At 42.9% G+C, this 13,796-nt stretch overlaps 2 protein-coding genes across 2 annotated transcripts; both read right to left on the reverse strand.

The window, feature by feature from the left end:
- Positions 1 to 2,222: 2,222 nt before the first annotated feature.
- mtg2 (mitochondrial ribosome-associated GTPase 2) lies at positions 2,223 to 4,702 on the reverse strand. The gene is made up of 6 exons (XM_079177646.1): positions 4,402 to 4,702; positions 3,742 to 3,889; positions 3,444 to 3,559; positions 3,119 to 3,337; positions 2,877 to 3,015; positions 2,223 to 2,717 (listed from the first exon to the last, which is right to left on the reverse strand). Exons 1-6 carry the CDS (start codon positions 4,639 to 4,641, stop codon positions 2,323 to 2,325), a joined length of 1,257 nt encoding a protein of 418 aa, XP_079033772.1. The 5' UTR covers positions 4,642 to 4,702; the 3' UTR covers positions 2,223 to 2,322.
- Positions 4,703 to 7,348: 2,646 nt separating this feature from the next.
- LOC306704146 (calcium-responsive transactivator-like) lies at positions 7,349 to 13,681 on the reverse strand (the record flags this gene model as incomplete). Its single annotated transcript, XM_079170368.1, has 11 exons — positions 7,349 to 7,375; positions 7,903 to 8,030; positions 8,136 to 8,255; positions 8,428 to 8,520; positions 9,039 to 9,140; positions 10,479 to 10,643; positions 11,461 to 11,700; positions 12,131 to 12,263; positions 12,608 to 12,692; positions 12,783 to 12,859; positions 13,613 to 13,681. 11 exons carry the CDS (start codon positions 13,679 to 13,681, stop codon positions 7,349 to 7,351), a joined length of 1,239 nt encoding a protein of 412 aa, XP_079026494.1.
- Positions 13,682 to 13,796: the final 115 nt, after the last annotated feature.

The following is a 13,796-nucleotide window of genomic DNA, read 5'->3' on the forward strand; positions in this document are numbered from 1 at the left end:
CTGCTCTCTCCTCGGAAAGATGGGCTCCCTGGATGCTCCACAACAGCAAACAGACAGCAGGTCAGTGAACACACTCATTTTTTCTTACCAGCCGCTATAGTGAGGCTTTGGAGACACCTAACGTCACTGCAGCGTGAACCACCACAGAAGCGGCTTTGAAAGGTGTTTATGTTTCTGTCCGTTGACATAATATGTGACCGTGATAGCATCGCTAAAATATAGAGATAGAAACAAACGTGAAAGGCAGTCAGGGTTTGGGTGAGATTATTTAGAAATGTAGTCAGTTACTGACAAATTGCAATCTATTCTGAATCATTTTCGATTACTTTAAACACAAAAGATTTTATACTTTATACTGCACTTTATACTTAAAACAATCACAATCAATTCCACAAGTATTATTATTTTTCAACATCTTAGAATGTTTTCAATGCATACGAAATGCATTATGCATATTCAGCATAAACAGTTTGTCAAATCAGATGACCCTTACAAACTACAGTGCGTCTTGTACAACATGTGGGATGCTATTTCTGTTTCTGCATATGTTTTTGTTGCTTTCTCTTTTTAATCAAAGGCCGCGTGGAGGACATGGAGAAGCTCTTACTCCAAATGTTCATCTTCCATTTTCAATGTAAATTAATTGTGTTCATCTTGTATTTGTTGGTGTGGCGTATTATTATGAATCTGGTGAAAAGGAGCTGGAGTCGTATGGGACTATCTTTCCTCTGCATCACCATCTGGAAAAGGTGCGGACTGTCATATGGCAGAGATACTTGTGTACTAATCTGTGTAATGCATACACATGTGGCTCTGCAGATGGGGGGGGGGGGGGGGGGGGGGGGGTTCCCAGGAGGAACATCTTGATGTAGACTGAGGCTGCAAATACCTGAGATAATATTCACACAGTCTCCCACAGAGTCCGTAAGGAGAGGAACATACCAGGTGGGAGATCTCGAGCTGTGTCTCTAAATTAGTGCTGTAGCATTCTTTCAAAACAAAGGGAGCAGCAGAATGTGACCACCTGGTACACACTGAACCTGTGATCCTGGTGCGGCAAAGGGGTTTATGTCATCTTTGTGTGGCAGTGGCCTGACCAGCTGGAAGCTCTCACATGGCTTCACTCCAGTCAGGCATCTTCCAATAGAGGAGTGGTGCAGGAATGTGTCATAAAAACTGGAAATCAGTTAGCATTTTTGCACCCAGTTCCCTCGTCTGGAAGTTAATGGGTTTATTGTATGGGTTTTTAGTTAGATGCCTGAAATAAGATCTGTGGTTAACACAAGATTGAGAGATTTTAATGTTTTGTTCTACAATATAAAACCAGTAGATACCCCTCTTGTGAATTTTGAAGCTTTTAAGTGTCTTAATGAGACTACTAAACTTCATCACGCCAACTCAAGCTCATGCAACCGCGGTGAAGTTTGTTTGTATCCTAATGTTATAGCTTGTTATTTCTATCATTGCAATCACGCTTCAAAAATCCCAATTCATTTGGTAAAATGATGTTGCTGAACAGAACGTGTAAGTGTCATAAACTTGTGTTTGCCACAGAGCTTATTTTCTACAATAAGCCCAAATCCAATGGAAAACCCCCCATTGGCTTTTTGTAAAGGGAACCAGTGCGAAGATAAGTCATCCCTGCACCACTCTGTACCCTCAGCCTGATCTCATCTGTTACATGCTTGGCACTGCCTACCACTCCCTATCAGTGTGTGTGATCAAAATGGAAAGCTGGTATAGCTTTTATATTCTTTCGGTCGTGCATGTGTTCAATGCCATGTTCAGGCTTCTTTGCAGAGAATTCAGGACTATCTGCAGAGCTTTGACTAAATGGCAAAAAAGAAAAGTATATGAGCGACGCACTCTGCTGGCTCGATTAGGAATTGCGACAACTTTGTCTGAAAAGTACCAAATTGTGTAAATGATGTGGTGGTTCCCTGTCAAACCCACAGTTTTTATGTTTTTCTGCTCAAAACCATCTTTATACACACATATCCTTCCATTGACTGCATTTGTATTATTTATGTATTTTAAAAGACTGACCCTAGACAGGCATTTGTCAATCCTAACATTTAAAAGTGCATCCTCTTCTCTGAAAATGCAACGTGTCCCCTTTGTTGTGCAGCATAAAGCTGTTAAGGTTTCAAGAAATCTCAGATATTTTCAGTGTATTGAGCACCATGCTGCAAGCCATTAATAAACTTATACAAACTTTTTTTGATTTATATATTTATTGAGCAATTTGAATACATTCTATGTCTTCCAGTACAAATATATACAATACAAATATCACTTGAGCAAGAGAGGACATAGTTTTCACTACCACCTAGTGGGTTTTCTTTCCCCACTGCCTTCTCCTTGAAGGTAGCCGTCATAAAGCTCTCTGAGGTGGAGGATGAGCTCCTCTGTGTTCTGACCCGTGAGAGCCGACACGGGGATGACCCGCTGGGTGACGAGGCTCTTCAGAGTCTCGATCTTCTCCCGGGCCCCGGGTAGGTCTATTTTGTTGGCTATGATGGCCTGAGGCCTCTGGGAGAGACCAGGCTCATACTGGTCCAGCTCATAACGCAGGTGCTGAAGCTGGGTCCAGGGCTCGGGAGTAGACAGGTCCAGAACATAGAGGAGGAACGGACAGCGCTCTATGTGACGCAGAAAAGAGATGCCGAGGCCTCGATTAAGATGGGCCCCTCGAATGATGCCTGGGATGTCAGCAACTACACAGAGCAGAGGGGAAAGAGGAGCGCTTATATTACTCAGGAAAAAAGCTGCCAATTATACAAAGAGAGATCCTTTTAAAACGTTCTCATACCTTGGTTAAATAATGAATAATAATGATTCTATAATATATTAATGGTTTGCTTCAAATCAACTACCTGCAACTTGCTCGTGATCCCTGTAGTTGACGATTCCTACATGTGGATTGAGTGTTGTAAAAGGGTAAGCGGCCACAGCAGGCCTGGCATTGGAGATGGCTCTCAACAATGACGATTTCCCTGCATTAGGAAACCCCACCTGATGATAAGAAGAAGAAGAAGAAAATCAGTTCATTCCATTTTTGGGGTTGAAAAGCAATACGGCAATGCGTATTTCAAACATGAGCGTCTTGTTTCCTCACCAGGCCAGCATGGGCCATGGTGCGGAGCTCTAGCTGAAGGATCCTCTCCTGGCCCGTCACTCCCGGGGTTGCCGTCATTGGGGCTCGGTTCTCATTGGAAAGAAAGAATCGATTCCCCTTCCCACCGGCCCCTCCAAATACGGCCAGATACTCCTGGCCGTGCTCAGAAAGGTCCACAACTGTCTCTCCGTCTTCCTTCACGACGGTGCCTAACGGTACCTTTTTATGAATAAAAAAAAAAAACACATCAAAGTTAGGCAAATGTGCCCAAAGTGTTCATAAATTACATCCATACAGTCATTTGTGATGTAATTCGTGGACTCACGGAAATACAAGTTGGGCCGCCATTCTTGCCGTAGCAGTTCTTGTTTCCCCCCGATTGGCCATCTTCTCCCCTGTAAATCGGAACCACTTGCGCCAACGACTTCACGAACTTGTCCGCTGAAAGCAAGTAAATGAGGAATTAATGATGGCAGCTCGTTTTGACCTGGTGCCAAGCGGAGCGATCTCTGTCAGGGACTGTGTTGACATGGTGAGGGAAATGTAGCGGTATCTAAAGACAGGAGGGGGAGATTGTAGAACATGCATGGTAAAACAGACTTCACATTGCTTGACGGACTTACCTTTGATCATGATGCTTCCCCCATCACCTCCATTGCCTCCGTCTGGTCCACCCCACTCTTTCCGCGGCTCACTGTGAAAGCTGCAGGCCCCTTTACCGCCTGACCCAGCCAGCAGCTTCACGCGACGGTGGTCTACAAAGTGACGGGTCTACGAGAAGAAAATCCAGAAAAATATATCAGACAGTTGGCAAATCCACACTGCGAGTCATCAACAACAAGAGGATGGATTCAGAAAAGAATTGTATTTATATAGTTTTTATTGCTTTAACAAGGTGTACTGCAAAACGTCCACCACTGGATCAGCTGTAGATTAATTTGGCAGTAGTACATTCTTATGGGAAATGTCGAACTCCGAGGGGAGATGTTGTTGGGCATCACTTAGGGGACAATTTATCTAATTGCATGTTCATGTGATTTTTGTGTCTCTAAAAAAGAAATAAGAATATATTTGCCTTTGTTTTGAAGGCAACTTGAAGGATAGGGAAGATTATATTGTATTTGCACATCACTTTAACTAAGTAGTGCGCTGACTCCATCTTCACCTTGGATCTATGTATTCTCACTGTTTATGTCGCTCATACAGAACAGATACAAAACACTAGCTTGGAGGGGGGAATACATTATATACAACGTAAATTACGCGTTAGCTCAAATTCTTACCAGCTTCTTTTCAGACAGCTCTCTCTTCTTCGGGTTTCCTCGGACCTTGGAGAGCAGCGAACAGGAGGTGCTGACGTCTCTGAAGCCCCCGGTGACCCTCCGCCTCCACGCCGCCGGTATGGAAGAACAGCTGATCAAACTCGACTCTTTCCTTCTTACCTCTCGTGCTAGTATGTATCCTAAAAGTGTGTCCGGAGACAGCCACCGCGCACTTTTAACCCTCGACAACGTCGCCAACATTGTAACGTTCAACGGACAGACATATGATTCTATAACCGTTTAGACATGTCCAGTAACACATGTATTACCTACAGCGTGAATACATAGCACTGGCACCCAGGAGAACTACGGAACCCGTGAAGGGACAGTTTTAATATGCGATTGGTAATTCTGGTATTCTTTTTGCCGTTGCAATTTGGTCCTCTACCGCCACCGTATGTGCGGGAGTGTGTATTAAGATTATGGTTATGATTCAGAAGGGACGAAAAGAAAACCTGCCAACTTTTTATAAGTAGTTTAATTAATTGAGTGAAGGCTGTAATATTTTTTTTAGTTATATTTTTGTTATTGTGGATTTTTAACTTTTTTACTTAGTTAATATTCTTTACTGTTTTTTAGTTATTTACTTATTTATAATACATGTTTTGATCTTGTCTTTTTTTACTATGTATTTTGTTTGCACTACTATATGCTGCTTTAATCCTGTAAATTTCCCTGCTGGGACTAGTGAAGGATTATCTTACTTTATATTATATTTCATACAATAACCGTTTGAACACTTCTCAGGGGTAAAAATGTTTCCCAAGTTTGGGAACCATTGCTCTAACCGATGCACAATTGACCTTAAGACAGACCCAACTAAAACCTGTGTGCACATCCTATAACTATACTAAGTAGGATGATAATAACAGCAGCATTATTATGACGTAATTTACTTAATAAAACCCCAAAATGCAGACGTACAAAAGGTGAATGTCAGTTTATTTTTTAATATAACAAACAGTAACAAAAGACAGCAGAAAAGATCAGGCAATGCAGTCTCACAATAGATAAGTAGATAACATTCATATTTGTATTTTGCACACCAAACCTGACTCTCTCTCTCTCTCTCTCTCACACACACACACACACCAACATAGAACTAGAAAAGACTTGCCATACATGTTCAGTTCACAGTCAAATGAAACACAGATAGAAATCCAATGTAGTATAGAGAAGCCCGTGATTGTCATTGTTGAGTGGTAGTTATGTGGCTGTTTGACAGCCATGTTTCTCCCATCATTTATTAACCCGTCAACTAATATTATTAGCATTTTACCCCTCTGAGATAAGTCGAGTTACTACAGAATATACTGCAAAGCTGGAGCCTCACAGCCACAGTAACAATCAGAAACAACGATTAGTGAAATGACCGGAGGTGTTGTCTGACTTCTTTACCATAAATAAATCAATAAACAACATAATGTATACCCATTTTGTAAGCACACATGGATAGATACAAAATTACCTTCTGTACCCCTTCACCACTTGTCCTATTTTTAACATTACTTTGTTCATCTAGTACAAAAGATAATGATAAAAGCTTTTACTGAAAAAAAAAGAATATTGATGTACTAAGCTTTATGTGTGTGCGCTGAAAGACTTCACACAGTCTGTCCATAAGTTACATAAATACAGAACATCATTTTCTTAAATATGACATGTCAGTTGAAACCTGCAACATAACATTTAATAACATTAGACAAACCAGCCCTAGTCTTTGCCATCATTGTGTGTCAACAAACTACAAATAATGATATACAGCGTACGAACCAATCTCAACATGACTCACTGAGTGTATTGCACGTATTGAAGTAGAGGTGCAGGACATGCTACGGTTCAGTTCCCGAGTTACTTTGGCTTTCAGAGGATCATTCGTTAAAAACAGCCCGAATTGCACTGCAATACAAAATTTCAGACAACATACGCTGTCACTGCAAATTAAAGTGCAGACAAAGTGGCAACGTGTTTTTCATGTAAAATATTTACCGATTGGCGTCAGAGAAGTTTGACTCCCTTCTACCTCTGCACAACAATGTAGTGTCTGTGGAGAGCAATACCGCCGAAAATATATGTCAAAAATACTACCACGAATGTATGATTCTCATGGACAATGACGCACACTTTAGAGTCCGGATCAGTCGACTAACTATTGTGTCTATTACCTCAGAAAGACATACACAAAGAGTGAAAGCACATCATGTTAGACCACACAGCAACACATCACAGTTTGACTAACACGGACAAACCCCCTGATCAGGTCAGGTTTAAGGACCAACAATTTCACCTTCATGACATTTATTTCCCTTATCGTGAGACATAACAGTGTCTCAACTAGGAGTTAGAGCGAGAGCTGCAGACCTAGTCTATTAGATAAATATCAAGGAACATTTCCTTTGAGGCTAATTTGCTTTTTATAGCCTCAGCCTCACAAACCACGGGCCCGCTCTGCGCACCAAAAAAAAAAGAATAAAGAAAGAGGCTTGTTAAATAAGATAAACATTAAAAGCCGCGGATGGGATAAAGACAAGTGAAAGGCGAAGACAGAAAAGAAAGAGAAGGATACAGGCAATTTGCTGAGGCTCATTGACGGACTTAACTGCTCCTTTTTACTACCCTATTTAATCCATTTGGAACGTTTACATTAACCTCCTTGATTCTACTAAAGCACCCTGGCTTTTCGTAGGGAGGCCAGTAGCACTTAACAACTTCAGCTACACAGCCCTATAGTGAGCAAAACAGATGACGAAAGCATAACATTTGATTATGTATTCTTAGTTAGAATGGTGATTAATGAGAGGCTGATAAATCTGAAGCAGCCAGATCTTCTAATCTACAGCTGAGCCAGCGCGTCACTGTTGAACCGTTCCTTTTTCATTTTCTTCCAACAGGACAACGACGTGCTACCTTATTGCTGATAATTTCCATACTGACCCTGCAATGTAAAATGATTTACACCAAGAGTTTAGATTGCATTTCATACATTGTGATGTAACAAACAGCACAAAAGTATCATTTCAAGTTACCCCCTTATTCCTACATGCATCTGCTTTCTAGATGTTTTATACTTACTCATTTAAGAGTTGGATTTAAAAATACAGGAACCAAGAAACAATGTTTTCGATTACATAATAGTTATGCCTAAAGCTACTTCAACGATTGCTTGTGTGTGTGCTCTAATATTTTACCATGCCACGTCATTAAATTGGTTAATCAGAGATTAGCAGCATCAGAAAAACATCAAGCATGGTAGGAAGCACCTGCTGCGGCAAGCAAAGGATTAAAGCCAGTAACAAAGGACAGGTAAATTCCATCCAAAACAAGCATTTGTTATACAGATTATACACATATTTACCTATATGTTAAATGAGTATTGGTCTGTGTTGCAAAGCCAGTTTCAGAGAATCAAAGAAATCTGATTCTCTTTTCTGAGATTCTGAGATCTGATCTACATTCATGTACCTGTTCGTAAGCGTAGGGCCTCTGCGTCTGCGCTGCAGAGCCTCCCTGCGAGGAGCGGTAGGAGCCATACTGTTGGCTTTGACCCTGCTGATACTGAGAATACTGAGAGGATCCACCCTGGCCAGGACCTGTAGCAGAGCGGTCACATTCAGTTAATGTGTTCAATTCTTTGATGATGTATGTGCCTATGTGTGTTACAATGTGCACAGTAGGTTGAAACGGGTCGTTCTAACCGTATCCCTGTGGCTGTCCGCTGTAGCCTTGTTGAGAGGAGTACTGCTGCTGGCTGAAGGGCTGCTGCTGGCCAGATCCCTGCTGATACTGGGCCTGCTGCTGACTGTACTGAGAGTTACCTGGAGGTACATATATATACAGTATATTAACACAGGTATGTCAGCTATTAATGATAAGAGGTAGCACTGTACTATCGTTTTGGTTGGACACATTCAGACAAACTGAGGGTTGTGAGGGTGCAGGAAAATGTAAATCTAAACACTTTAAAGTTACAAAATGAACGACGACTACCTCCTTCATAGTAATGTTGTGAAGATTCATCAAAGGACCTGTCGTAGCCTTGCTCACCATATGAAGACTGTTGGTACGAGTACTCCCCGTGACCTGTAGAGAACGCCGTTAAACACGTGCACAAACTCTTCTGCAGAAAGTCAAAACCCACTCACAAAAGAAATTATTTGCAGTTTGAATTTAAAGCATTCATAACAGATATGCGACGACAAAAAGACAAGCACAGGAAACAATTCCAAGGCTTCTCGCCTCAATGTTATGCACAAAGCACAAAGAAACACCCTGGAGGAAGTTTGCGCTCTCTCCTCAACACACTGCTATGGCACTTTCCTGAAATCTGAAATTTCGGCACACCATAGGGGACAGCAAGGACACAGACACATTGGGAGGAAACAGTTGAGGCCAATGCACATTTTATTCTCCAGTGCTTTTCCTCTCCCACAATAAGGGAAAAAAAGACAAAGACGGGGAGGACGAGCTGAAGCTTCAGCGCTGCAGTAAATCTGTCTCAGGCCTGTGGCATAGTGCTAAAAGGGAAATGCCATGACCTATAATGTGGCTTTGTGCATCTGAGAGCTGTGTGTATGAAGTTTATGGATGTGCACGATTACCATCAGGGTAATATTGCCGGTTTATGGGCTCGCTGGAGCTCTGACTGTGTCCATACTGCTCTCCGTAGAACTCGTCTTGTCCCATGTACTGCTGTGCAGATCCTGCAACACAGGCGACACCACGATTTGTTAAACAGTTGGTTGGACCTATTTGTCGCTGAGTTGGAGACTAAAGGGGCTGTGCCAGGACATTTGGGCAATTCAGGCAGCCTGAAGGTGTGTTTGTGTGTGTGCATATGTGAGATTATTACAGATGATTATTATCGGCAGCTTTCTTGGAAGCCATCATCGATTTATAAGGCTATTATGACGAGTATAGTATAATTTTCTTTATAACTTACTTATGTACTGTACAATTTCACTGGTGATGATTTTCTATGAGTTAAAGGGATATTATAGAGGAAGCTATTGCAGGCCAACCGCACAAAAAAACACTAATTAAAGTTGAGCAATTACAATGAACAATTCCATTTACAAGAGTTGTAATTAGCGTTGTAATAGCGGAGAAAATGAGGATTACAGAAAGCCAGTCATCAGGAAGAATCTGATCTCTGCTTGGTGGTGGTGTGCAGAAACTCCAGATTCCAAAACCTTCCTTTCCCTTTCAATTTTATCTAACAAACCCAGAAAACCATCAGAACAAAAACCCTCTGGAAGATGTATCCAAGAGCCACGCAGGCACAACCTAATCTCTTACGAACCACAATTGGCTCTAAAGTTTCCAAAAAACAGATAGGATCTGTAGCATAAAGCGGCGTCATCTTAACTTCTGCAAAAATAGCAAAACCATTTCATAAGAACATATCCGATAGTTCCCGATATGACCAAGGAGCCACGGTTGACAGAGGAGCCCTAGCAACAGCCTCGGGGAGCCAATCAGGGAGTGGCTAGGCGAGCGAGCAGCTCAACTATAGACACAACAATTCCATAACAAAGTTCTCTCTGGAAATACTTCACCCAGTCATGCAAGGATAATAGTCTAGCAGGGTGAACGAGGACATACAATCGTGGCCTGTTGCCCTGGAAACCGTATCCCATCCTTTTTACATATACCGTGCCGAGTCTACACCCTTCAGAAGACGTAACAGGGCGGAGCTATTAATAGGCCCATGCTGACACGGCACAAGTAAAGTAATTTACAGAGACGGGAACGTAATGTGACACGAGTGATGCATCTCAAGTCTGCCTCTTTAAGTTGCTGGAAGACGACTGAGATATCCTTATTTGCTTCAACAACACATTTTTGAGGGCAAAAACTAAAACCGTGCACGCACGAACTCGCAAAGAACTCGCAAAGAACTCAGCATTTCCGTCAATCTGGAAGCTGTGAGACTGGCATCCGGTAGCCATACTTAACGGAAACCTGACAAACAGTTCCAAACTGTAGTCACACATCCATCTATGTACGCCAGACTGGCAGGAAGAAGTCTCACCACCTACCTTGCTGTGCGGAGCGGTAGGATCCCATGGGTCTCTGAGACATCATACTGTTTCCTTGGCTGCCCTGACCCATCATGCCCATGGCCTGTTGTCCCTGATAGTGTTGACCCCCAACCTGGGCTGAGGAGTAGTGTGGAGTTGCAGACTGTTGATGCATCATGGAGACTGGGAAAGAGTTGTGATTATGGGGGGGCGGGGGGGGAGAGATCTAATACATTAATATACACAGACACACTCTATGCACATACCAGCATTTGCATTCAACAGCATACGCCGCATCCTCAGAACTGAGACGGGCAGAAATGTGCATAATTTAACTGACAAATAAACACAGCAATTGGGGCACAGGGAAAAGGGGGTGAGGGGTTCATAGCAGTCAGGGGCCTCTTAAAGAAAAAAAAAAGAACTCTTTGAAGAGATGCTTTCAAGATGCTGCTCTGAAGTATAAATGCAAACAAAGCCAGTGAAGTCAGTGCATAAACAGAGAGATCCATGCAGACATCCAGGGAGAGGAGGGCTGCATCTCAGGGTCAGGAGTCAGAGGTAGGTAAAGCCTGCAGCAGAGGGAGGAAGGGAGGAGGCAGGACGCCTCTTTGATGAACTGAATGTGTTTGCTCATTTCGATTTTGGAGGGGATTTACAGACCGATGAGTGCAGAGACGCATCCAAGCAAATGTTTTAAGCAACATCCAAGGGCGGTTTGACATTCCGAGGTGTTTCAGACGTCTTCTAACTGTTTTACTGGTTTCTAAATCGCTCTGAACACTTAAAGGCATTACTTTTAACACCCCCTTCCTCTAAGAGCCAAATCTTGCATCATACTTAAAAAACAACATAAAGACAAATGTGACATCTTGCATCTTTTGTGAAAATCAAGTCCGAAGTGTTTTAGCGTGTTCACGTCATAAGCCTGAAAGAATTCCTTCCCATAAAAAAATAGACCAAATATCCCAGCGATTAGGCTCCTCTATACCTGGCTCACCTTGGTTGGATTGCATGTTGAGGTTGCTGCGGGAGGAGGAAGAGGAGGGTGTGGAGGAAGAGGAGGAGGAGGAGGAAGAGCCATAGCCAGGCACAGTGCCCTGGGAGGAAGGCGCAGCGTGGCTGAAGCCGGAGGCTGAGGCCGAGCTACCGTAACTGCCAGCTTGCAGGCCGAGGGATGCGGAGGGAATGGCCGACTGCACCTGACCGGCATGCTGCTGCATGGGGGCATGGCTGGGGCCTGACGACACACACGCACAGTCAGAGCAGCCGGGTCCCAATGCGGTGCCATATCATGTTAATCATGGGCCCACATTCAGTTCATCTTTACAGGAAGCTTGCATGGTTGTACAAGGATTGAGTGATGAATAGTGACGTGTGCAAAAAAAGAAAAGGAAAAAAAGAACTAGAGACAGAAAGTAGCTATGGCTGCAAACAAATCTGACTATTAGCTGAACATAAGATCATCAGATATTTGCAGGCAATGAAGACGATAGACAGACAAACTCTGCAGACAAACATGCAGCATAGTCAGGGTTAGAAGAGCACTCAAGACAGGGGACGGACAACAAGATGGAGCTGCATGTGTGCACATCAAGTCTGCGTCTTTTTGTGAAGGGAAATAAAGTTTGAGCAAAGCCACAGTTTATCTGTGAAAAGCACCTTCTCACCATTGCTCATCTGGCTCTGCATCATTGATGCGGGGGGCAGTCCAGGTGCCATGTTGTCATTGAGGTTGCTCGGAGTGTGTCCCCCACTCTGGCCCATCCCTCCAGGGCCCATTGGCGTGTTGGGAGTCGGAGGCTAGAAAGTAAAAAGACACAGTTGATCAATTAAGATTATGTGTCCTAATCGCTGTCTTCCATTGTCTCATGCTCTTATTTCATATTTTATATATTGCCTCCTATATTTTCTCCTAAATTGCAATATTTGTGTTTGTTCTGTGGATTTATGAGTGGACAAACTGCAAGAGAAGTGAACTTTTACTTCTGTGCCATATAAAATCAGCTTTGTCTACCCAAAGATGTTGTTCTCAAAATGAGATTCACTATGAATATGTAAAAAAAAAAAAAATAGGTGCAGAATGAAACTGACGAAGACAGTGAATCTTTCTTGTTAGGCTACTTGTTACTGAAACAAGGACTCACTGCGGGAAGTAGTGACTGCATGTTCTGATTTGAATCTGCTATCGTGGCCAAGTACACAAGATTTCTGTGCAGGATCTGCTGATACCTGTCCAAAAGGGGGAAATTAACCATTATTTACTCACATTTACCTTATTTACAAAGCAACAGTCAGGAAGTAGGAAAAAAATGCACTTACTGTGTGCATTCAGCTGTCTTGCCTTTGCTTTGGTAATCCATTATACATTGTATTAAATGATGATTTTCATCCAGCATCTTCGGGAGACAACAAAATAACTTCAGCTCACTGTCTCAACTTACAGTGCAAGGAAAATGATACGCTTAAATATGCAGTGTCGTCAGATCTTCAACCCCCCTTTCTGGGTCAGTTACTGCATTTTTACCAAAAAACATCCACTCAGTCAAAGCTAACAGCAGCAGCAGTGAGGAGTACAGGGTTCAGGTTTTTCCTGTGTTGCTCAGTTTCCCTTCCATCATACACTACCATGCATTTCTCAGTGGATGCTGATTTAGGCTGTATGCCTTTTGCAACAAAGCGGCTGTCCGTAATAACCGTTTAAACCGGCCGGGACGCTGTGTGACAAGGAGCTTGCGTGGCACCTATAACTAATAACAAAAAAATAAACAAGTTCAAGTGTTGCGCTTTCAAATTGTTGGAAACAAGTCGCACAATCTAAAGCTGACATTTATTTTATCATGCAAATAAACGTGTTCGTCATGAGTCGGGGAAAAGCGGCGAGATTGACAGCATCACAGGGAGACAGCTCCGGACAGTGATGCGCCTTTTGTTAAGCGGTCGCCTTCATCGCCGTCGTGGCTTTGTTTGGTCCGCACCTACACTTGACTGTAACGTTACAATACCAGTTGCCATTTCTTCTGACATTCACCACAGGCTACTTTCCTCCGCACTGGCGGCGGAGCAGCGCACACTCCCTTCCAGACCAGAATATTTCCACCACAACAAGCGACGCGACGCGGATGAAGGTTCTTTTTTTTTTTTTTTTTTACCTTTTGGATCGTTTGTTGTGTCACCTCCCCTTTACTCCTGGGGCGCGACGATGAAAACGCCACCGACATTTTGTCATATGGGAAATAAAAGCGCGTCTTTTATTATAATATTTGTCATCCCGAGCGCAGCCCTCTATTTGGTTACACAGGTTGTCCATTACCAGGAAATTGGGGGGGTATTTAC

Source organism: Pholis gunnellus, assembly GCF_910591455.1.
Source record: "Pholis gunnellus genome assembly, chromosome: 2".
In the NCBI taxonomy this organism is placed as follows: domain Eukaryota; kingdom Metazoa; phylum Chordata; class Actinopteri; order Perciformes; family Pholidae; genus Pholis; species Pholis gunnellus.